The sequence below is a fragment of the Myodes glareolus genome, chromosome 2 (genome assembly GCF_982192425.1).
Source record: "Myodes glareolus chromosome 2, mMyoGla1.1, whole genome shotgun sequence".
Taxonomy (NCBI): Eukaryota; Metazoa; Chordata; class Mammalia; order Rodentia; family Cricetidae; genus Myodes; species Myodes glareolus.
This window is the reverse complement of record NC_142027.1, coordinates 125,118,649-125,142,130: the sequence shown is the minus strand read 5'-3', so window position 1 is coordinate 125,142,130 and position 23,482 is coordinate 125,118,649. Positions and strand designations below refer to the sequence as shown.

Below are 23,482 nucleotides of genomic sequence, written 5' to 3'. Positions count from 1 at the left end.
CAAATAATTAAAAAAAAGTAAAATTCCTGATTTTATTACAGTAAAGATAAACAGGTAAACATGAATAGTCACATTGATTGTTCGCATCAGGCCTGGAGAGATGACACTGGTTTAAGACACTGGTTGGTAGTCCAGAGGACCAGGTTCCATCCAGCACCCACACATTAGCTTTTAATCATCTCTAACTCCAGTAGCAGTTGGGATTGATGCCCTTTTTTCCAGCATCCAGGGCCCTAAACACATGTGATATCCAGGTACACATGCAGGCAGACCACCCATACACACCAAATAATTTCTTAAAAATTTACATCACGTCATAGACATATAAGGCCTGAATTTACAGCTTACAAAACTGAAAACAAGACACAAAAAAACCAAAAAATAACTAAAACAAAACACCAAGAAACAACAAACAAAAAAATATTTGGAGGTAAAAGAATTGACCATTCACTCAAATTCAAGACAAACCAAGGTAATTTCCCTGACTTCTCAGAGATAGTACAGTCACCTCAAAATTCCACCACACAGCACTTAGTATTGCAATATAGCACCTCAAAAAAAAAAAAAAATCACAAAATTCCCCCTCCAGATAAACGAAATAAAGTGGGCCAGGGAGATGGCATATACAGTAAAAGTGCCTGCTGCCAAGCCTGATAATCTAAATTCAATCACAGTCTAAGGAAAGAAACTATACTCAAAAGGCTCACACATGGGGACACACACACACGTTACATCAAAATGTAATCACAAAAACAAACCAAAAACCTGACCTAATCTATGCTAGGAGGGTAAGGCAGGATGATTGCCAGTTTGAGACAACATGGCCCAGACTTCAATCAACAAGTTAATAGTTAATACTATGAAGGTGATAACAGTGGTTTTCATCTTCCAAATGCTGTGACCCTAATACAGTTCTCATGTTGTGGTGACCCCCAACCATAAAATTATTTGTTTCTACTTCATAACTGTAATTTTGCTACTGTTATGAGTTATAATGTAAATATCTGTTTTTTTTGATGGTTCTAGGCAACCCCTGTGAAAGGGCCATTCACTCCGAAAGGGGTTGCGACCCACAGGTTGAGAACTGATGATCTAAGTAGTTAGAAGTTAACCAGGAGGACAAGTGAGATGGGCGAGTGGGTAAAAGCTCTTACTGTGCAAGCCTGCTGATCTGAGTACAATTCTGGAACTCATAGTGGAAGGACCTGACTCCTGAAAGTTGTCCTCTGACCTCCATGCAAGGTCCAAGTCAAATATGCACACAAGCTCCCTCCCACTATCCAGGGCCAGGTCCTGACAAATGTTAGTGGCAATTTTACCAGAAACCTGCCAACCTGAATGATTGGATCTGGGAGGTGGGCTTTGCTTTGTGTGTGGGTGTTTTGCGATGTTGCTTAAAATGAACACATTTGACAACGAAGACTTTAAAAGATTATCTAGGAGTTAGCAAGATGGCTTATCACGTAAATACTCTACAAACCTGACAACCTGAATTCAATCCCTGGAATCCATATAAAAGCTGGAGAAGAGAACCAACCCAAAGAGTTGTTATCTGATCGATCTCTCTCTCTCTCTCTCTCTCTCTCTCTCTCTCTCTCTCTCTCTCTCTCTGTCTGGGGGGGGGAGGGAGCGCCAAGCAGAGGCAGATAGATCTCTCTGAGTTAGCCTGGTCTACATGAGTTTCACAACAGCTAGAGCTACATAATAGAGACCCTGTTTCAAAACAAACATAAATACATGCGTGTACACACATACACAAACAATTTTATAAGTAAAATTAATATAGTTAAAAATAATGAACCCACATGAGATTCTTTTTGGTTTTTTGCTTTTTAAACACAGTCAATGAACAGAAGTAATTAGGCACCATGAAACTCTAAAAGAAGATTAACACTGAATTAGCAAAGAATCAGATCAAAGAAAACCAAACAAAGCCGGGCGGTGGTGGTGCATGCCTTTATTCCCAGCACTTGGGAGGCAGAGGCAGAGGCAGGCGGATCTTTGTGAGTTCGAGGCCAGCCTGGTCTACAAGAGCTAGTTCTAGGACAGGCTTCAAAACTACAGAGAAACCCTGTCTCGAAAAACCAAACAACAAAAAAAGAAAACCAAACAGAAAGTGCCCAGGCTCTGAAGCATGCCAATTAACACTGACAAGCAGAGCAGGAGAAAACCAGAATAAATGTGATAAATACAACAGCAAGCTTTCCACAGGGCATTCCTAGTACTAAGGCCAGGATCTCAGCCAGAATGAAAAAACTTCTCTACGAAGTTAAATTTTGATAGATGCAGGATCGCAGCTGCTGATACAGCCTTCCAAACATTTACCAAGGAGAACATATCAGAAGAAAGAAATTTAATTAGCTCTTAAAGAAGAAAAATTGCTCAACTTCACAAGTGACCAGAGACCTTTTCAAAAGTTCAGTGAGGCATTAGCAACTCTAAGATAAGCTTCACACCTTGTTTAAGTGGGTATGAATTTCCTTCTTGGCAGTCAAGCCTGGGGACAACTTAGGGCAACATCCCCCAACAGATGGAGCGAAGGGAAGGGTGAGCAGTGTCAGAATTACTAGAGTAGAACACATCTCTACTAGTCAAGGGATGCACATTGTTTTCATGACTAATATTTATCAAATGTAAGAATTCTTATTTGATCAGTATACTCAACTTGCCTTCCATGAGACCCATTGGATAGAAAAACCCAGGCTACCAACACTTCAAAGTTCTACAGATGCACTAATTACTATGGAATGAGCAACTAGTGGGCAAATCTACTAAGATGGAGAATGGCATCCAAACCCATCTAAAATTTAGGAACCACCCATTTATGGCTGGAAGATAGTTCAGTGGCTATACAGCCCTTGCTTAGCATATGCCAGCCAGACCCTGGGCTCATTCCTCAGTACAAGGAGTGAGGGGAAATTCCACATAAGTTTTTTGAGTACTAAAAAAAAGAAGAAAAAAAAAAGTCTGAGACTAAGGAGACAATTCTTAGTAAGCTAAGAGCCAACTGACTGGAGTTCAGTTCCCAGCAGTCATATTTGACAGCTTACAATTGCCTATAACTCCAGTTTCAGGGGATCAGACACCCCCTTTCTGCCTCTAGTGGTACCCACACACATGTGGTATACAGTCACACAAACATACCCATATAAACACATAAAATAATCTACAAAGTTTTAAAATAAAGATAAAATATCTAAACAATAAATAACCCAAAGACTCAAATCCATCACATTAACTGATAAAAACCAATCTATGCTCAGATTGTGTTTTATGGTTCTTCATGGTTCGTTCTACTGGGAAGAAATCCTATTAGGTCATACAAATGGGAAAACCGCTGACAAATGACTGACGGTAAGAAGGTCTAAGAAACTGGACAGATACTATCTCAGGGTACATAGTCAGTTTAGTTACTAATTATGGTTTTTCCTAACTTACACAAAATCTATCTCTTCAAAAGGAGAAATACGCCTGTAAGAACAACCTTGATCACTCAGGTTGATCATAAAGGTTCTCTCTGTATTGCCTTTGTTTACAGTTGCATCCCTAGGGGCTCAGAAGGGGCTCTGGTACACAGATGGTTTATATAGTACACTCACTATTTACTACTGGACAAGCAGAAGAAGAAACAAGTGCTCAAATAAAGCCAAGTGAGAATCAAGGAGTAAAAGTTCTACAAGGAAGTACAGCATTCCATTGGAACTGGAGAAAAAGGAGAAAAGATTAGCTGCAATGTAATTTCAGGCAAAGCATTTCTTCTTTCCTCTAAACTCTGTACTGTTACAATAACGGCACCCTTCCACTACAATTACAATTATTCAAAGTTTCAAATTTGCCAACCTTGTTCCAAGTCATCATTCACTACATTTTAAGTTGAAGTAGTATAGGACAGGGATCTTTCTATTGATAGTCACAGGATTAATCTCTGGATTAAGGTGGAACTCAGAGGTAGAGCACTTAACGGAATCCAGAAAAGGGTGTTGGAGCCCCCAGAATTGGAGTTACAGATCTCTTGAGCCTCCTGATACAGGTGCTGAGAATCAAACCCAGGTCTTCTGCAAGTGTAGCAAGTAAACCACTGAGCCATCTCTTCAGTCCCCGAACTTTCTTGCTTTTCCTGGGTCTTACTCTGGCCAGGCTGACCTCCAACTTGTTGCAGTTTTCCTGCCTTAAATCTTCTCATGGCTGGTATTACAGGTGTATGCCCCACACTTAATCTGGCACTATTAATTCTAAAAGGAATAACGAATAAAGCAAAATTTACTCTTATGCAAAAAGGCATGTATGTTCTGCTATACACTGGGAGGGTTGTCATATTATGGCATTGGGATTGTGGGCTGAGCTCTTGCTTGCTTGCTCCCCACCCCCAGGGTTTCACTATGTATCTCTGACTAGCTGGCCTGGTGTTCCCTACATAGACCAGGTTGGCCGTGAACTCACAGAGATCCATCTACCTCTGCCCCAAGTGTTGGGATTAAAGTTGTGTGCCTCTATACCCAGCTAGGACTGAACTCTCAAGACCACTCAGAAAACAAGGAAGCTAAAGTATAGAGGGAGAGTAACTACATAGCATGTGAGGGGCCCAGATTCAATGCCAGCACCATCTACCTAAAAGTGGTTTTAAAAAAAAAAGTCAGAATTCAGGAGGCAGAGGTAAGAGGATCTCTGAGTTCAAGACCAGTCTGGTCTACAACTCAAGCTCCAGGACAGCTAGGGCTGTAGAGAAAAATCTGTCCTGAAAAACAAAAGTAAAAAAAGAAAAAAAGAGTTTACAACACACCCAAGAAGAATCTGGGGCCATTGTAATGAGGGGCACAGCACTGTGTCCTCTCTGTGAGCAGATCCCCTACATGAATTCCCCCCCCTCAAAAAAAAAAAAAAAAAAAGATCAGAAGTGCTATTTTCATCTTCCTTGTAGTTTCAGAAACTTATACTGTGCCTTTGGACATTTAAACACTAGATCAATAAACAAAATTTACATTAAAGATTCTGAGGGGAAAAAAGGAAATTAAGCACTCATCAAAAACAACCCAAGATAATCAGTAAGTGATATGCTAAATATCTTGGGTAGCAAATAAAAATTCCTTCAGTCAGAAAAGCAAACCTAATATGCATTAGAATTCATTCTCTCCAGTAAAAGGCGGGAGGTGGCAGCAGCTGCACACACCTTTAATCCCAGCAATCAAGAGGTTAGAGAGGCAGGATGAACTGAGGTCAAACGTGAGTTACAGGATAGCCAGGAAGGTTACACAGAGAAATCCTGTCTTGAAACAGCAAAACCCAAAACCAAAACTTAAAAAAACAAAACAAAACAAAAAAAACCCTTATGTCAAAAGTAGGAATGGCAATACCTGTATTCACAGGACACATGAGGCTGGGGCAAGAAATTAAGAGTTCAAGGCCAGTCTTGTCCATACAGTAACACAACTCCTTAAAAACCAACACTGTCTTCAATTCTAGCACTCAAAGGTAGAAGCCGGTAGCTCTCAAGTCCACACCAGTAGGTCCAGGCTAGTCAGTGAGATTGTCTCCCCCATAAACAAGCAAACAGACAAAACCAACCACACACACACACACACAAAAACACACACACACAAATAACAAAAATACACAGTATGATGAAGATAAAAATCAGTAGCAGAACACTTCCCAGGTGAGCTCAAGGCCCTGGATTCTATCACAGTAGGGAAAGGAGGTAAAGACATTAAAATGTTTCCCCTTTAAATCAACTTTTAAATTGTATTTTAAGAAATAAATCAAACAAAAAATTTAAAACACCATAAAATGCACTATTAAATGCTTCTTAATCATCATTGAAACAAGCAAAGCAAAAACAAATCATATGTTTTATCAACGTCTCAAAATGTTAGAAACAAACTCAGTACTACATTGAATAGGGGCCCAGCATGGTGGCAAGAAGATCTTAATGAGTTCTATCTATGGTCTGCACAATACTGGTCTCCAGGATAACCAGGACTATAAAGAGACCCTGTCTCAAAAACAAACAAAATAAAAACAAATACACACACACACACACACACACGCGCGCGCGCGCGAAATAACAAAATAGTATTTTAGTGTAAAACAGGAAATGGGGTAAAGAGTAAAGACCTATGCTGATTTCCATCTCAGTACCACCCATGATCTAGACAGATCAGCTAATGCCACTGCAGCCCTAAATATACTCACCTCTCCTTCAGCTCTTTACTCAACCTTGTGAGGTTACCTTTTAAAAAGCCTGTGCTCCTCTTCCCTATGGACAACCCCCTTATCTCAGCCCCTTCACTTTCTCAACAGCACTATTTAAGTTAACAGGTACCATATTCCCTATTATATCCTTTGTGTCTGTGTCAAGTGCTCGCTTGGGAGAGGGAAGGGTGGGCAGGCATTTCAGTTAGGCAACCAAATGATGCAGGATACTTAGGGTAAAGTTAGTAACATAACAGAATGGGAACAACCCAAATAAAAAAACAGTAAATTATGCCATATTAAAGAAATTTGATGTCCACATGCAAAGGGAGATGCATTTTGCTGAGACAATCTTACATATCTCAGGCTAACTTCATCAAACTCACTGTAGAGCCAAGGATGGCCTGGATTCCAAACCTACTCAGCTAATAAATACTAAGATTACAGGCATGCACATTTGACCTTTTTAAAAGAAACAACCCCAGGAAACACTACAGATTAAACTGTCCCCATGAGCCAGTGTAAAACATTAACTGTAGTTAACATTTTACTAGTCTAATATTTAAAATAAATCACTAGTATCTTTCTAACCCAAGGAGAAATTTGATGATTTATGACAACTGCCTATTCACTTCTGCAGAAGAATGAATATTCAAAGACCCATTGTTTTTCCTGTTTTCTTGTTAAGGCAGTAAGAATATACTGACTACCACAAATAAGTCAGTGCTGTTATTTGGAAACTATGAAAATAAATAAAAGTTGAAGTTCCTGTCACAAGCCTATAACCCTGGCACCTAAGAGGCTAAGTAAGACAAGAGGATCTCATAAAACTGGGCTATAAAGAGTGAGTTTGAGATCGTCTAAGATATAGTAAGACCTGTCTCAAAAAAACAAAAACACACACAAAAACAAAACAGGGCCTGAAAGATGGCTGAGCAGGCCCGCAGGCCCTCTTACCACATTAAGCTTAAGGACCTGAATTCAGACCTTCAGGCATTCACATAAAGACCAGAAAGTGGTGAGAGCCTGCCTGTATTTTATTTAATGGTTTTTGTTTCTTTGTTTGTTTGTTTTGTTTTTTTGAGACAGGGCTTCTCTGTAGCTTTGAAGGTGGTCCTGGAACTAGCTCTTGTAGACCAGGCTCGCCTCAAACGCAGAGAACTGCCTGTCTCTGCCTCCTGAGTGCTGGGATTAAGGGCGTGTGGCACCACCGGCCCGTACCTAGCCTGTAAGTGCAGCACTTGGGAAGCTAGGGCAAGCTGGCTAGCTAAACTAGCTGATTCAGTGAGCTCTGGGTTTAATCCAGAAACCCTGTCTCAGTATGTAAGGTGGAAAGTCATTAAGCAAGACACCCAATGGCCATTGCACACACATTCACACAAGCACACCCACATACCTGAACAAGCACACACATAGCTACACTTTACACACATACATAAGCAGTAACAGAAATAAAAAGAAATAAGGAAAGAACAGATCAAGGAGCACATAGCACCATCAACAAACCACAATTTCTTTTTCCCATTTTTGTATCTTTTGAAAAAGGTCTTACTCTAGTCCAGGCTGTCCTGATGCCTCAGCTTCCTGAACCTTTCCTTTTGAAATAAGGCAACCTTGCAGATCATTTTCAAAGGTATGAACACACACTTAAGCATGGACACTAACAGCAAGTAACTAAATTAGAGTGGGTACAATATTAGAGCAGCCTCTGAAGACTATCGTAATCCATCCACAATCTTGACCAAATAAACCAAAGCAAATTGAGTGAACTCTATAAAAAGCACTTTCTAAACACTTATTCTCTAGTTATTTAACAAACCATAACATAAAAATATGACAGTTCATTTCCTGAACAAGAATTCCAAATAGTTACTGAAAATGAATTCACATTTCAACTACAAACACTAATAAGCAACATCCTCTATTACAAAAAAGTTAATCACTTAAAATTGAAAATGATTACAAATAAATTCCTAATTATTCTATCATAAAATACATCTATAATCATTAATCTTACTTTCTAAAGCATCAAACTGACACGATTTTGAAACCCTGAGATCCAATAGCCTTGTTCATTGACAAAGGGCACTATTTCTGAGATCTTCAAATTATAACACAGAAGGAACCAGCAGGAATGCATTTTGCCTACAGCTAGTACACATCAGTTAGTTAATTCCTAAGTCCCTGATGACCTTAATGAAGGCCAGCATTTAACTGCCAAAGCAGAGACTCAGAATTACGTAGCCTGCATTAATACAAACCCTGAACAACTCCCTAAATGTATAATTTATTTTAACTCATGTCAACATGTTCAAACTATAATCAAACAACTCTATTCATTTATCTTGCTTAAAAATGATGCAACCATTTATAGGGCAAAAATTTTAAAAACTAATCACAAGATATATAAGTGGTATAGAATGAGTGACTCAGTAGTATGCTGAATGGTTTGCTATTGGTGTCTAATTTTTATTCAATGAAAATCACAGATGAGATTCTTGAGAACTGAACTAGCAATGGCCACACAACACTTAACAAACATGGCATACTCAAGTTTCACAGCAAAATCCATGTGCACAACTGCTCCTAAAGGCCAACTCTGCCACCAAAATTTATTTTAAAAATAGCTTAAAAAAACCCTTTCTTTCACCTGAACTCTTTATGTTCCCTAAACAATCCTCTATGCCTGTGTTTTCATAGAGGCCATTACCACATGACCCCTAGGTCAGATTTACATGTGAATATACATAGTTGGAACCTTACAGTAAGCTGTCAGCTTTGTGAGACCTGAAACAAGTATCATACGATTCTCACTTCCTATTACAGTATTAAGAAGACAAGGTTGTAAGAACAAAAAGCAGTGTGCGCTATGATCGCTAATTAAGACCATCGTATACCACTACCACTATTAAGAAAACTGTAAAGTCTACTGGCCAAAAAAATAAATAAAAAAATAACAGAGAAAAATGATAATAACATAGAAATAACCTTGCCACTTCTATTAATTTTTCTTAGATGGGTCTCTGCATTTCACTAGTTTCTTAGCAACCACATAGGGCTCAAGTACATGGGGGGGGAGGGCAAAAAAAAAAAAGACCACATCTACCTTCATTCCCTCTTCTAATATTTAGAACCAAGAGTACTGAACTTTGTTCTCTCAATCTAGGAATCACTCAAGACAGGGGTCCAGGTTAGATGCCATCCTAAAGGTCAGTGACCAAATTTGGTCAACAGTGGTGCCATCACTGCCGTAATCATTCTTGTCACTGTCAGAAACAACTGTCACCTTGCCACTACCAGGAAGGCAAAGCAACTGCAATATTCCCTTTGTCCATTCTATTTACCAAGTGCCCAACATCATCTTCGTATGATCTTACAGCATGACAATAAATGGAGGAACGTAACAGAAAAGGCCTTGCAGCAAAAGACTGGTACTAAAAACTGGTAGGGCAAAGACCCCGCAGTCAGGAGCCATTTCTCACTCCACTGTAAAAGCTAGACATCTATAGTCTGAACAAAACACCTTCTAGCACTTTTTTTTTCATCTCTTAACACTTTTTTTTTTTTAAACACGGAAACTCGAAGTCTATTATTTTTTTTCTGGTGTATCAGTGAAATACTTTCAGCTTGTACAGGCAGATAAAATATTTTTTAATACTTACGAAAGATATACATGCTGCCAGCAATAAAATCCTAACTAGTAAGTCTTCAAACTGCTCAATCACAAGTTCCAGCAAGGTTTTTCCTGTTAAGAAAAAAAGTATTTGTTACAATTGTCCACATCAATCAATCCGTGACCGTACACAGACCGTCTCTCCAAAGTGACATTAAGATTTACCTTCTTCAGCCGGTAATTCTAGAATGCCGAAATTCGCCAGCCACCGTGTCAGGTGAGGAAAAGAAAAAAAATAGACATCTGATTAGCGCTTTTATAAAAACTGCTATATATATACATCACCATCGTTGTCTGAAAGGCAGATATGGGTCTATGAACACTTAACCTCTCTCTCCCCACTGATACCCCGAGAAAACTACGCGCGGTCCCTGCAATCAATGGCCACAGTCCTGCCCGTCAGCTCACTCGGGCCTCCAGGACCATGCAGCCAGTTCAGCTGGGTCATCACTTCTGCCAGATGTGTAACTTTGGGGAGTACAAGAAACGGTCGGAGGCTTTCTCAACTACATCGACGCCTCATAAATCCGCGGGGGACTCAGGTCTGCCGCAGGAGCGCCCCCCCCCCCGCCCCGCTGCGCTCTGTCCGGGAAGGTCACCGGCTCGAGACCCCTGGAGGTCGGGAGAGGCCCGGACCCGCGTGCGGACCGCCCGGCCTCTCGCAGCCGTCGGGCGCCGAGCCGAGCCCCACGAGGTGGAGCCCGGTCAGCCATCTTCCTTGGCGCTCGAGCCCGCGCCGCCCGCTGCAGCGCCCCGCACCTACCGTTGGAACCCCATCTCTCCTTGAGCTTCTTGACCTGCTCCAGGCTCAGCCCCGTGCTCTCGTTGACGCCAAAGTGGCCCAGCACCTCTTCCACCGTCTTTGTGTGAGCGTTCTCCATGGCTGCGGGGGCCCCGGCCGGCCTCGCCTCGCGTCCCCGCGGCCTCCTCGCCTCCGCCTCGCACTCGGGCCGCGGGCTCGTGCCACCGCGGGCGCCCGGGCGCAGACAGCTGTCCCCTCCTCTTTCTCCTCCGCGGCTACGGCCGCTTCCGCCTGACCGGGCGCTGAATCACCCGAGCCCCCTCCCCCAGAAACCGCCACACGCGGCCCGGTCTCGCCGAGCCCACCCGAGGGGCTGCGGAGCCTCCAGCCGCGCCGCGACTGTGCGTCGCCTCAGCTGCCAGCCGGCCGCGGGCACCGCAGGCCGCGGCGAGGAGACCCGGCGCGGCTGAGGAGGGGCGCCCGACCGAGCCCTCGGCGCGGAGGAGAGCGAGACGGGCAGCCGAAGAGGAGCTGCGCGGCGCGCCTGCACGAGCCCCTCAGCTCTGCGCCCCCGACAGCGGCGGAGGAAACTGCAGCGGAGGAGACAGGAGGTGGCGTCGGGGACGGCTCCGCGGCGGCTGCTCTAATAGCATTTATCCGCCGCTGCCTCCCCTCTCGCCGCCGCCGCGGCATGTGGACGCCGCTCATTGGCCGAGAGCGCCCAGCGCGGCGCGGGCGGCGCGGCCCCGCCCCCTCCCCCGGCGCCCTCCCGCGCGCGCGCCGCGCGCCCACGCCGCCGGCAGGCCCCGCCCCCTCCCGCGCGCCGCCCCCAGTAACCCGGATCGAGATCGCGCGCGTGTGCGCGCAGGCCGTCTTCGCAGCAGGGCTTAGCTGGCTGAGGCCGGAGCGAGCGGAGGACGGCCTCGGCTTTTCTCGGCCGTGACTTTCGCGTGTCATCCGAGCGCGGGGCCCACGGGTGGGCGCTCAGCGCTCACTGCCCCGCCGCTGGGGGACTGTCTGGGGCGCGCGGTGACAGGGAGGTGCCGGAACGCGGGCGACCCAGGCGCGTTCGGACGGGTGTCCTTGGCTCGCCTCCGCGCCCTGGACAGCCCGAGCCGTGCTCTGCATCCTAACGTCTCCTTCAGAGCGCAACCCCCCCCCCCCCATCAGCCACCAAAGGGAGGAATTCCGCAGTTCCCTTCCCACACAGCCAAAGTCGCTCATCTGTCGCCTCGGGAACACCGCATCCCACACCCCCAGCCGAGAGCCCCATCTCCATCGCACGCCAACACCAGCCCTTCCTTCCCCTGCGGGTTCTGTACCCCGACAGGGAATCCCACTCTTGAGGGAGGAGGAAGGAAGTTTTATTTCGTTTTAGTAGCCCACACAGCCTTTGACATACGTCTGCATAGAAGTCATAGGTTATGCTGTAGCAACTACGCGTTTGCTAGGTGCTTGGCTTTGGCTTTAAAATGAAGGTTGCTATATAGACTTCCACTTTCCGCAATGAGAGAGAGGAGCCTTCAATCCCAAACCTATTCTTAAACCATAAATCATCTGCTCTGTCGGTGAGGTCTGTTTAGAGCCTAGCATGAAATGTAATTTTGCAAATATAAAGAGATGGTACTGAGTCAAGTGTGACATCCAGCCTGTGGTTTCGGAACGCAGAGGTGGGAGAAGCAATAGGATCAAGAGTTCAAGGTCATTCTCGGACACTTGAGTTTAGAACCAGTCTGCAGTGTTGTACTGTGTCTAAAATATAAAAAATAAATTTAAAAGGCAAAGGGAGGTGGGAAGACATACTAAACAAGGGGGGAGGGAACCTTTGCAATGAATTCACGAATATTTTCACAAAGAGCAGCTTCCTGATGGGAATCAGTTGCAAAATAAAGCATTTCGTCCACTCAAGTGTTTTAGCAACGCTCCCCCCCCCTCCATCACTTGAGTCGTCCCACAGGGCTCCGCCTCAAGACTTAAGATAGATTCCTTCAACAGATGCAAATCACAGTGCTTTACCAGACTGAAAAAAACGAAGTACGTCATTTCATTTAATTATTTCCAAGGAGTGGAGGCTGGCATGCAGTTCTGATTGATACTTGGAAAACGACCAACAGAACCCTACACGAAACAAACAAACAAAAATTCTAGTGTATAGCAATGCACTCCCTAGAAGCAAGGTGGAAACTGGTTAGGTCACAGCCTCTTCAGGAGGATCAGGTGACAGCCTGCTAGGTGGGGGTGTGGTGATGGAGAGCTGGGAGGTGGGGGGTCTTTGGCCTACCTGTGTTCCAGTTCTGCCTGGCTTCGGGTTGTTTCACACCAACAGCAAGAGGCACTGAGGGCAGGAAGGTCATGTTTGGAAGTTGTCTGAGCAATTCACTGGGTTCCTGGTACTTCTCTCAGGCCATCTTCTTCATTTTTTGCCCCCTCCTGAAAGCTGCTTTCCTTACCTAAAGCAGCTCCCCTCCCCAATGCTCCCTCTATCACATTATTCAGAGTCCCCCTTCCCCTAGAACCCCGAAGTTTTTGTTTAGCTGTTTACTGCCTTTCTCCTAAGTGTCTGGTGGGAGCACCCCCAGACATGAGCTCCATGAGAACACAGCTTGTCTGTCTTGTTAGTCTTCGGCATCCCCTCATCATTTCTTGAGAACCTGCAGTTTAAGTGAATGGGAGTCCCACCTTTCTCAACCCATTAGTAACTTGCAAAGGGCTGTGCCAGCACGAAGGCCTCAGCAAATGTCTGCTGGACTCTAGGTCATTGCTTTCCATTCATGAACAAGACCTCTAAACAACTTGCCTTATGAGAATGGCTATGAAACAGGTTTAAAACAAAAAGAAGGCAAAACTACATTATAGGGCCGTCAGAGATGAGACCGGTCTGTATTCTCATAGGCACTGCTACCACGACCATTGCTCTTCTGGAATGTTCTTTGCAAGGTTTTGTTTGTTTGTTTTCACTGAAGGCTGGAATGCTCCCTTAAACTAACAGTTTGACTTTGTTTTATCTCAGCATGGGCCCCAGGCAGTTTATCACACCAAATAGGCCTTTGTTTCCTCTGCCTGTTGTTATCTCTGAGACCCCTTGCTTAGAGGTTGTTGGAACTGCTCAGGAACCCAGACTCCCAAAGGCAGAATCCCTGGTTACTCTTATTTAGAAATAAGGTTGAGAGAAACATAAATAATTAAGGGATTTATCTCAGTTAAAAAGAAGAAGGAATAGGAAGGGTGTAGGGGCACATGCCTTTGATTCCAGCAGGCAGGAGGCAGAGGCAGGTGGATATGAGTTTGAGACTAACCTGGTCCACATAGTGAATTCCAGGTCAGCCAAGAACCTGCCTTTTTTTTTTTTTAATAGAAAGTTGGGGTTCAGTTTGTTTTATGCACAGTGCTGTATTCTCTTCTTGTTTGCAAGGTGACACTGTCTTCCAGCAAGTCTCGCACTCAATCACTTGAGGACAGGAAGGAAAGGGAAAGGAGAGACTGCGATGCAGAAAGATGAAGTGTGACCAAAGACCTTCAGAAGCATCAGTAAAAGACGACATTATCTAATAAAAGGCAGGTTAGTTTAAAAAGCTGTTTGGATAGAAAAGCCGAGAGGTGACTTGCAAAAGAGGCCTGGCCAATTCTCAGCCCTCTGCAGGCCTCCTGTGAAGTGGTGGAGGCCACAAGAGGCAGTCTGCTCCATATTTGGACAGCTCTAATCATTAAAGCAGTCCCATTCTGGGCAGAATCTACCTTCTCTTAGCTACATTCACTCTTATTTAGCTCTCTAAAACCACCCTGAACAAGCCTAATCCCTCGAGTGATCCTTTTAAGTATGTCAAGATCTTTATTGCACTAAGGTCTTCTCTCCTAACTATAAAGAGCAGTGGGGCCCCGGTGCTGGCTTCCTGTAGTGCAGGTCTCAGCCCCTCAGCATCTCTGGACACGCCCAATCCTGAGCACACCACGCTGAGCGTGACCCACCTCTGCCCTGAATCCTTCCACTTCACATCGTAGTGTTAGCGAACTCAAACCAAATCCTTTCCGTGAGAACCATAGTCCTGTTAAATCTATTTATGGTATACTTAGCTTGTTGATTTATGTGTATCCCAGGCACTGAGCCCGCCTATAATGGAATGGTTTGGGGCTTATTATGATCTTTTTGAGTCTTCATTTTTAAGCAGTCATTTTTTAAATTTTTTCTATGTGAATGAGTGTTCTGCTTGCATGTGTGCCTATGCACCACTGTGTACCTGGTGCCCTTGGGGGCCAGAAGAAGGCATCAGATCCCTTAGAACTGGAGGGACAAATAACTGTGAGCCACTATGTATGTACTGAGAATAGAACCTGGCTCCTTTGAAAGAGAAGCCAGTGCTCTTAACCACGAGCTATCTTCAGACCCCAGATTTATTTTAACTGTGTATTTGTGTGTGTATCTGCAGAGAGTATGTGCACATGAGTGCAGGTGCCTAAGGAGGCCAGAAGAGGGCCAGAGTTTCAGATCTCCTGAAACTGGAGTTATAGCTCCTTGTGAGCTATCCAGCATGGGTACTGGGAAAAGAACTCCAGTCCTCTACAAAAACATTAAGTTCTCTCTCTCTTTAAAAACATTTAGAATTGTGCACACTTTGGCAGCACATATACTAAAATTGGAACAATACAGAGAAGATTAGGTTGCCCCGTGAAAGGATGATATGCAAATGTGTGAAGCATTCTATATTCTGATAACTTTTACTTCATCTTATTATAATTTATTTTGTCATGTTTGGTGGTTATCTCTTAGAAGCCCATTCTTGAGAGACAGAAAGGAAGTGGATCTGAAGAGAAGAGGAAGTGAGGGGACTTCAAGGAGAGAGGGGAAACTATAATCAAGGTATATTGTATGAGAAAAGACTATTTTCAATAAGAGAAAAAATATGTAGATTTATTTATGCGTAGGAGTGTCCTGCCTCACATGTATGTGCACTACATGAGTCCCTAGTGCCCTCGGAGGCCAAAAGAAGGTATCAGACATCCTGGAACTGGAGTTACAGATGGTTCTGCCACGTGAGTGCTAGGAACTGAACCCAGATCCTCTGCAACAAATGCTCTTTAGCACTGAGTCATCTCTCCAGCCCTGTCCCCAAAGAGTGCTTAAGTGGTCCCTTCCAGATTTGGCTGACACACAGTCTAACAAGCAGAATGTGTAAGTCGCTATCCAACATGCCTTCTAGTGACTCATCAGGGTTAAAACACTAATTGGTTGGATGTCATTCCTCAGTTGTTACAAATCTTTTCTTTCTTTTCAAGATTTATTTATTTTATGTAGGAATGCTCAATCTGCATGTATGCCTTTATGCCAGAAGAGGGCCTCAGATCCCACTAGAGATGGTTGTGAGCCACTATGTGGTTGCTGGGAATCGAACTCAGGTCCACTGGAAGAGCAGCCAGAGGTCATAACCGCTGAGCCATCTCTCCAGCCCCTGTTATAGATCTTTTGACCAGAGGTTCCAAAGTCAAGAAAGTAAAGATCCTAAAGATGTTCCCACCTTCTTACCCCTTACAATTTGTCATTTAGTGTTGGAATCACCCTTCCTTTGGTGGGTGTAGTCAGCTGACTTGAAGGTCATGTACCATGAAAAACACCCATTTAAGCAACAGGACCAGATCTGGCATCATGAAATGCTTACACTGAGAGACCAGAAGGCGCCAAGACCTCTGACAAGATCCCATCTGCCGCCTTTTGCTTGCTCTGGACCCGTGCTTTTTGAGTGAAATGGTGACTGAAAGGGCCACGCTATTGAAATGCTGGCTGCATATTCGAGATCCTTCTGCCCCAGAATCCTGAATGCTAGAATTTCAGGTGTGCCCCACATCTTCTTGGGAGAGCTATGTTCTGGAGTTCTTGCCCACAACAGGCCCCAAATCTCTGTGCTGTAGGCCTTTGTGTGAAGACAAGTTCACTTGAGTGGAGGCTCGCGACCCTGGGCACACACTAGCATTCTGTGACCATTGTTGTTTCTATGTGCCTCACAGCTAACATTGGAGAAATCCAAACAGTTCAACAGAGCATCTTCTCTAGAATCTTCCTCACCCCTCCCCCACATCAGTAAGTATCCTCTTCATGGCTGACTGTGTCAAACTCCAGCTCCTGGGAGCAGACTCCAGACTAACAGTGGCTGGCCAGCTACTTGAGCAAAGTCACCTCTGCCTCCCAACTGTCCCAGGTGGTGGCAGGCGCAGTTCCTAGCCACTCCGGTCTGTAACTCACCAGTTTAGCAGGCTGGTTTTATTTATTTATCTACTGATTTTTGAGGCAGGGTCTCCCTAGGTAGCCCTGGCTGTCCTGGAACTCGCAGAGGTCCCCCCGTACAGTACTAGGTGCTGTGGCTTGGTGCCTCTGGAAGCCCTTACTCCCACCGCCACAGGAACTCCGTCAGCCTTCTTTCTACTCCTTTTTAAATGCTTCCTATGCACCTCTCTCTACATAATTCTGGATCTGGGGAGTCCCAAGGCTTGCCACTCTTCTCTGTCTCCAATCTCTCCTTTCACCCATTGCTTTAACCCCACCCACACACTCATGACACACACATTTCCACAAAGCAGACTAACCAACTCAGCCGCCAGCCCACATCTCCGCCCATCCAAGCCGTGGGTTCCTGTGTGAGAGTAACAAGAGGAGGGTCAGCGAACGGTCATGTCCTTTTGAGAAGGGAGCCATAAATAATACAGCCTATCCAGGACCAAGCAGTCCAGGCTCAGGGCAGAAGGAGTGACACTGGCAAACTCACCTGGGATAATAACATGGGCTAGCTTTCACAGTCACCTACCTTCTTACAACAAATTATAAGTCCCAGGAGTTCGGGGATCTTCAGGAAGTCACAAGTGACCAGATAAATGTGTAATAATCATTTTCTCTGAGACCCTTTAGCCCACTCCCCCACCCCTGGTGAGCAGGTAGCAAACACATTAATTAAGGAAACCCTTTTCTTTCTCTGCTGTTGTTGCTCTGGGTGGGGAAACCACCATCTTCAGGAAGCAAGAAAAAAGGAGAGAGCAAGCGAGCCATATAGCAGTGCAAAGCAAAGTATCGTAGGGGCTTTCAAAGCCGTGGTCTCCTGATGGGGGAAATGCACTTTAAATACAGCAGTGATTCCCCCTCTTCCAGCGGACACATTTCTCTGCTCGGTTCTTCCCCACCAGTTCCCCTAGGTGCTTAGACCTTAACCGATGAGTCTCCTAAGCACAGAGAGGATTCAGTCTCCTAGCCCAACCAAAAAGTGAGTGATGGAAGACTTGCTCACTAGTGAATGATGAGACTCTCCCCAGCAGGGTAGAGTCTCAGGGCCGCACTAATGCCAAGGCCCTGCTCCCCAGTAGGGGCAGCAGCAGTGAACAGGTAGAGTTTCAGGCTGGCAGGAATCCAAGGACAGACAGAGCAAGCAGCAGATAGGGTTGCTGTGGACAAATTCCTAGAACAGGATTGCTCCCTTGATGTCCCACAATAGCGGAAGGGGTGATTGGCAGACCCGTGAGCACAGTTAGATGTCTATTGTGATCCCACGCTAGCCACCCGATAGCTCTCCACAGATCCCCAGGGTCTGGCTGCCCGCCTGAGTCACCTTGTGATTCTTCACTTTGGCGAGGGGGAAGGAGGGGAACACTGTGTATCCTGAGAGAAGTGTGTCTGACATGCCTGATCCGTTCCATCTGGGAGCATCATGAGTCCCATCTGGCTCCAGTAGTCTGAGCTGAGGAGCTGCAGATCCCAGCAAACCCCCAGCTCCAACCCTCTCCAGCCCGCTCCTCCATCACCTCTCCTAGACAGGAAGACCCTGCAAACTTCTCCTCACCTAGGCCCTGCCTGCTTTCCTGTAATACCCTTCACCCATGGGTCAGGGCATCCACCTTGGGACTGGGTTTACAGGAGACTCTGCAGAGGGCAGATCTCTAGGGAAAGTACAGGGTAATTTGTGATTCTGATTTATGGTGATGAGGATCCAACTCGGAGCATAGCGGGTACTTCACCAACTGGGCTGCCTTGCAGCTTCAAAAGCCCACTTCCTGTCCCTGACCTTCTTACATCACCAGAGCAGGGCCTGGTTTGTAGACAGAGATCCCTGCAGAAGATCCTCTCCCTTGCCTTACTTGCTGGGGTCCCGAGATACACAATTGTCCTTCTCTTGGCTGTTCTCCATTCCAGGTGGTGGCAGAACCTCTCATCCAGATGACCCTCCTTCCCTCCCCGGAAGTCTTCTCAGGTGGTCCAGCGAGCCCTGGCAGGGGCTGGGCAGAGCCCCAGGAAGCTAAGACTTGGCCTAAGATGTTTGCAAACATTGGAAGTTTCTCTCCCCATGACTCATCAGAAGAGAGCGGAGTCCCTCCTTCTTCCTGGAAGGCAGTAAGAGCAAAGCCAGCTACAACCCTTCCACCCCAAAAAGTAAACAGCCCTCACATAGAGCTTTTGCTTCAAGACTCAGATATCACCCCAAAATCACTCATGACAGCCTAAGGGAGGGGACGTTTTCGAGGCCACAGCCAGCCAGAAAGAGGCTTCTCTGACCCAAGGAATGGCAAGAGGGGGCTGGAGGCACAGCCAAGCATTCACAAGTATGTGTTTTCCAGAAAAGTAACTGCTCCCCTTTTCTCTTCCCCAGTCCTATTTTATTTGTGTATTTCTTGTTTCCTTTTTTGAGACAAGATTTCAAGTAGCCCAGGCTGGCCTTGAATTTGCCATGTAGCTGAGGATGACCTTTAACTTCTGGTCTCCCAGTTTCCATCTCCCCAGTGATGGGATTGCAAGTATGCACCACCATGCCCAGTTTATACAGCGCTGGGACCTGAGCCAAGGCCTTCCCATGCTTCACAAGCACTTCCTCAACTGGATCCCCAACCCCAAACTCATCCCTTAAAGTTACCAGTTTCTTAACATAAAACCTGAGCTGGGAACCATGGGAGCGGTTCAGCAAGGATTTCAATGGCACCTGACACGGTTCTAGGAAACAATCAACACACACACACACACACACACACACACACACACACACACAAAATCAGGCTAATTCAGATCAAAAGGAAGAAGGAGCTAAGGAAGACAGGACAGAAGCTGTCTTTGACAAACTTGCCATGCACGCAGTGAGTTCAGGGGTTATGTGTCACCTCCTTCCATCCTTAGGACAGCCTATCTGTCAGGTGTCACTCTCAGCTCTGTCCTTCCCCACTCCTCCCCCGGAATCTGGTAACTAGCTCTCAGAGAGGTTGCCATTTGTTGAAGTCACACCTACCACGGCATTCGGCATTCAAATGGATGAGGCAGGATGGCTGGAGTGAGCTTAAGGCCAGCCTAGGCTACTCACTGAGGTCTGAGCCATCCTGGGCTCAGAGCCTGTTTGAAAATTGGGAGGAGGGCTGGTGCTGCAGAGATGGCTCAGTGGCTAAGAGCACTTATTGCTCCTGCCGAGGATCTGGGTTTCCTTCCCAGCACCCACATGATGACTTACATTCATCTTTAATTCAGTTCCAGGGGAATCCCATGCCCTCTTCTGGCCTCTGCAGGCACCAAGCAAGTGTATGCAAGACGTACATGCAAGCAAAAACTCATAGACATCAAACAAACAAACAAAAAAAGGTAAATGTGTTTTAGAGAGGAAAATATTTCTCTATTCACGATTCATCCAGGACTGTTCCGTTACTGGGAACACGCGATGATTGTTTGGATGGAATTTGTACAGACTCATTCCTCTTATCACCAAATGCACTAAATCTCGAAGCGGAAAGAGAGCGAAGTTTTAGGGGAAGCAATTAGAAGAAGCAACAGCAGCATGCTGGTGTGGAAGGGAGATAAATTTGAAGTACTTTAGCTACAAAAACATTTTAAATCTGCCTAAAACAAATAGTGGGATTCTATGCTGAGTTCTGGTAAGACATTAGCAATTTCTGAAAGTCATTTTCACGACAGAAGCCAGTGACTCTGTGGTGTGTGGAAGTTGTTCAGACAGGCTGGCACACATCTCTGCAGCAAACAACAATTTCCTGGTCCCAGGTCCTAGGTCCCAGGTCAGTCGCTCCTCCCTGAGCTGGCCAAGGGAGAGAGGGCCCCTTCCAGTCCTGCTGAAACACAGCAGTCTCTTGCAGGGTGAGGCAGAGACAGCTGTTCCAGTCACAGCTTGAGGTGGGGGTGGGAGAGGGGCAAACTGACATCCCCAGCGAACTGCAAGAAGAGACCAGCAGAGTGCAGGGACCTGAATTGGCATTTGGCCAGGACAATGGGATTAGCTTCCCAAGTGCTGGCCAAAAAGGGCCTTGGGGTTTTTTATTTTTATTCGTTTTCCATTGCAACGGCACAGCAACGCAAACAAGGCCCCAAACAAGGTGAGCCGCCATGGAGTCGTTTTCCTTCGTGGGGTGGCATCTCAATGCCACATATCTTGCTGACCTGGGCTCACCCAGGGTTTAGAGTAGAGCATTTGATTACCTCCCTCTCCAGGGACAATGGAAAAGAGGCATGATGAATGCCCAGCTAGCTCCGTGTGCACACGAAAAGGGAAGTACATCAAGGTGTGATCGCAGGGTCCATTGTACCCAGGAACAATACCTTAATGAGAAACTGGTAAAAATCCAAGAAAGGAGAGCCCCACCTCCTCCAGACCCCAGATCAGGAGTCCTAAGTACAAGGGATCAGAAGAAATACAGCTGCAGACAGCTAAATGTCAACCAGAAGGCAAGTGTGAAGCGAGGAAAGGCTTTGTGCATCAGCACAAGAACAGGCTAATGAGAGCCTCACGAGAGACCACCCCCATATACAAAGGCTGTGTGATCTTGTGATTTGTCTATTCCTCAACTGTGTCACCTAATGTCAAGGTGTCACCTTTTGGGAACTAGAGACACAAAGCAAGAGAGTTATAACCTTCGGCTCTTGACTGTACGAACCCCAGGGAAGCTACTTAAACCATGTTCACACTCCCTTGTTTGTCAAAAGTGATAGTGAGATAGATCAGCAGATTAAAAAAAAAACAGCAAAAAACACTTGTGGAGCAACCCTGGGGGCCCCCCTGAACTCGAGCGAGGCCCAGAGTCCACGCAAAGGGCCAGCTGTGGTAGGTAGCTTGTGTCTGTAGAGCCCACGTGATATCAGCACTCCTAAAGCGTGCTAGGAGACAGAGAGGAAGATGAGAAAGCTGGAGTATTCAGTCTAACGGCCGAAATAACAGGCGATCCCGCCTCACAAGCAGTGTGGACAGAGAGCTGACTAGTGAGAAGCTGGCCTCTGGCTTCCACATGCGTCACACCTACACACAGAATAAAGGATTAAAATAAATCTTGTAAGCCGGGGATGGCGGCGTGTACCTTTAGTTCCAGTGCTAGACAGGCAGAGGCAGGCGGACATCTATGGCTTTGGAGCTAGCCCGGTCTATACAGGGAGTTCAAGGACAGCCTGTGCTACATTGAGAGACGCTGCCTCAAAAATATATACATATATACATACATAAGTCAAAAAGTAAGAAGATGAAAAGCGGGGAGTATGGCTCTGGGTTCCACTCTCGGCACCTTTCCCCCAAAAGTGGTAACAGAATCAGCTTCACATTTTCCTGGGGTACCGAAGGGAAGCTCCTGGGTTTATTCTTTGGCCATTCATCTGTTACTGGGCATTTATATTGCTTCACCTCAGAGTGCTGTAATAAACATAGTAGTGCAGACTCATCTCCAAGAGAGCTTACAATGCTTTTGGGTTCTCTGTTCAGGCATGCGGTAATGGTCCATGTATGTGAGTATATATTTAATTTTTTTTTTTTACTTTTGCTGTGTTCTCATGCATGTTAGACAAGTGCTCTACTATTGAGCTAAGCCCAACCCTGTCTTTTAATGTTTTGGGGCAGGGCTTTGCAAAGTTGCCCAGGATAACCTTGAACTTGTGATCCTCCCATCCCAGTCTCTAAGTTGCTAGAATTACATGTCTGAGCCACCAGACCAATATTTCTTTCTTAATTTCTACCATGATACTCCACCCTTTGCCCCCAACCTTTACCCATATCACCTGGGCGAGTCCATCTTTCCTGCAATTCAGCCCTAACTCCTTAGGGTACTCTGGGCCGGGCAGCCCCGCCCTGCTCATCCCCTTGTTAGCTTTCTCAGGGTGTTCTGGATAGAGTCAGCTCAGGGTGGAATTCTGTGTTTGAACCATCTCCTATCCTAAACTGGCTGTTCTCAACTCCCTAAAACTGAGCAATTGCCACTTTTTTCCCTCCTCTTTCTCCTCAGGAGGGAGAGGGAGATTTGACTGTCAGGAGGAGTCATTGACCTCATTCTGTCATTGTGTTCTTGGGGCCACTGAAGGGATGAAACTGGCTCTGCCAGGAGCAGGTGCATAGAATCTAGATCTTTTGTGGAAACTTCCTCTCAGTATTTTGTTGTTGTTGTTGTTTTAGCCTTGGGGTCGCCTGTGACTCTGAGTTAGTTGGTCAGTGTCTCACTCTTCCAAGGAAGGGTCTAAGCAGTATCACACAATGCTCCACGGCACAGGACAGGGTCATGCCTTCCCTTTGTATCACATCAGACCAGAAGGTTGGAGACCCTTTGCTTTCCAGTGTGCCCACAGATAGGCCAGACGGTTCACGGCTAGTCCTAACCTGGTGCTCCTGACTCATCTTCTGCTAGGGTCAGGCCAGCGCCTGTAGCCTCTCCAGCCCCTCCCAGGTTCATCCCACTAATCCAGAGGTCCACTGGGCCTTACTGGAATAGTTACAGACAAGGTACCACAGAGACCCTCAGCCATTCTTCCTCTCCCTCTGGAACTTTTCCTTGTAGTTTCAGGGATAGACAGAATGAGGTAGAAGGAGGGGAAGAGAAGTTCTAGAAACCCCAGCCTTCCTCTCGGCCCAAGAATTCTCAGGCTGGTTGATGCTGTGTCTGCTGGAAAC

The 23,482-nt window shown here is 45.9% G+C and overlaps 1 protein-coding gene, 1 long non-coding RNA gene and 2 other non-coding genes across 5 annotated transcripts in view; 2 read left to right on the top strand and 2 right to left on the bottom strand.

Annotated features, from left to right (window-relative positions):
• Atp2a2 (ATPase sarcoplasmic/endoplasmic reticulum Ca2+ transporting 2) overlaps positions 1-10,902 on the bottom strand; it is a 43,427-nt gene extending 32,525 nt beyond the window's left edge. For both annotated transcript variants that reach the window (XM_085679631.2, XM_085679634.2), the window contains exons 1-3: positions 10,626-10,902; positions 10,028-10,045; positions 9,852-9,934 (exon numbers count right to left, since the gene is read on the bottom strand). In XM_085679631.2, coding sequence (XP_085535757.1) covers positions 9,852-9,934; positions 10,028-10,045; positions 10,626-10,743 — 219 coding nt within the window. In that variant the 5' untranslated portion in view covers positions 10,744-10,902. The remainder of the gene's footprint in view (positions 1-9,851; positions 9,935-10,027; positions 10,046-10,625) is intronic.
• LOC125408840 (small nucleolar RNA SNORA11) lies at positions 4,714-4,854 on the top strand. The gene has a single exon (XR_007234599.2). It is a non-coding gene; the product is annotated as a small nucleolar RNA SNORA11 (small nucleolar RNA).
• Positions 10,903-12,625: 1,723 nt separating the features above from the next.
• Positions 12,626-20,226, bottom strand: LOC125408787 (uncharacterized). Its single transcript, XR_007234578.3, has 3 exons — positions 19,850-20,226; positions 12,886-12,939; positions 12,626-12,722 (listed from the first exon to the last, which is right to left on the bottom strand). It is a non-coding gene; the product is annotated as an uncharacterized LOC125408787 (long non-coding RNA).
• LOC125408835 (U6 spliceosomal RNA) lies at positions 15,206-15,310 on the top strand. The gene has a single exon (XR_007234595.1). It is a non-coding gene; the product is annotated as a U6 spliceosomal RNA (small nuclear RNA).
• Positions 20,227-23,482: the final 3,256 nt, after the last annotated feature.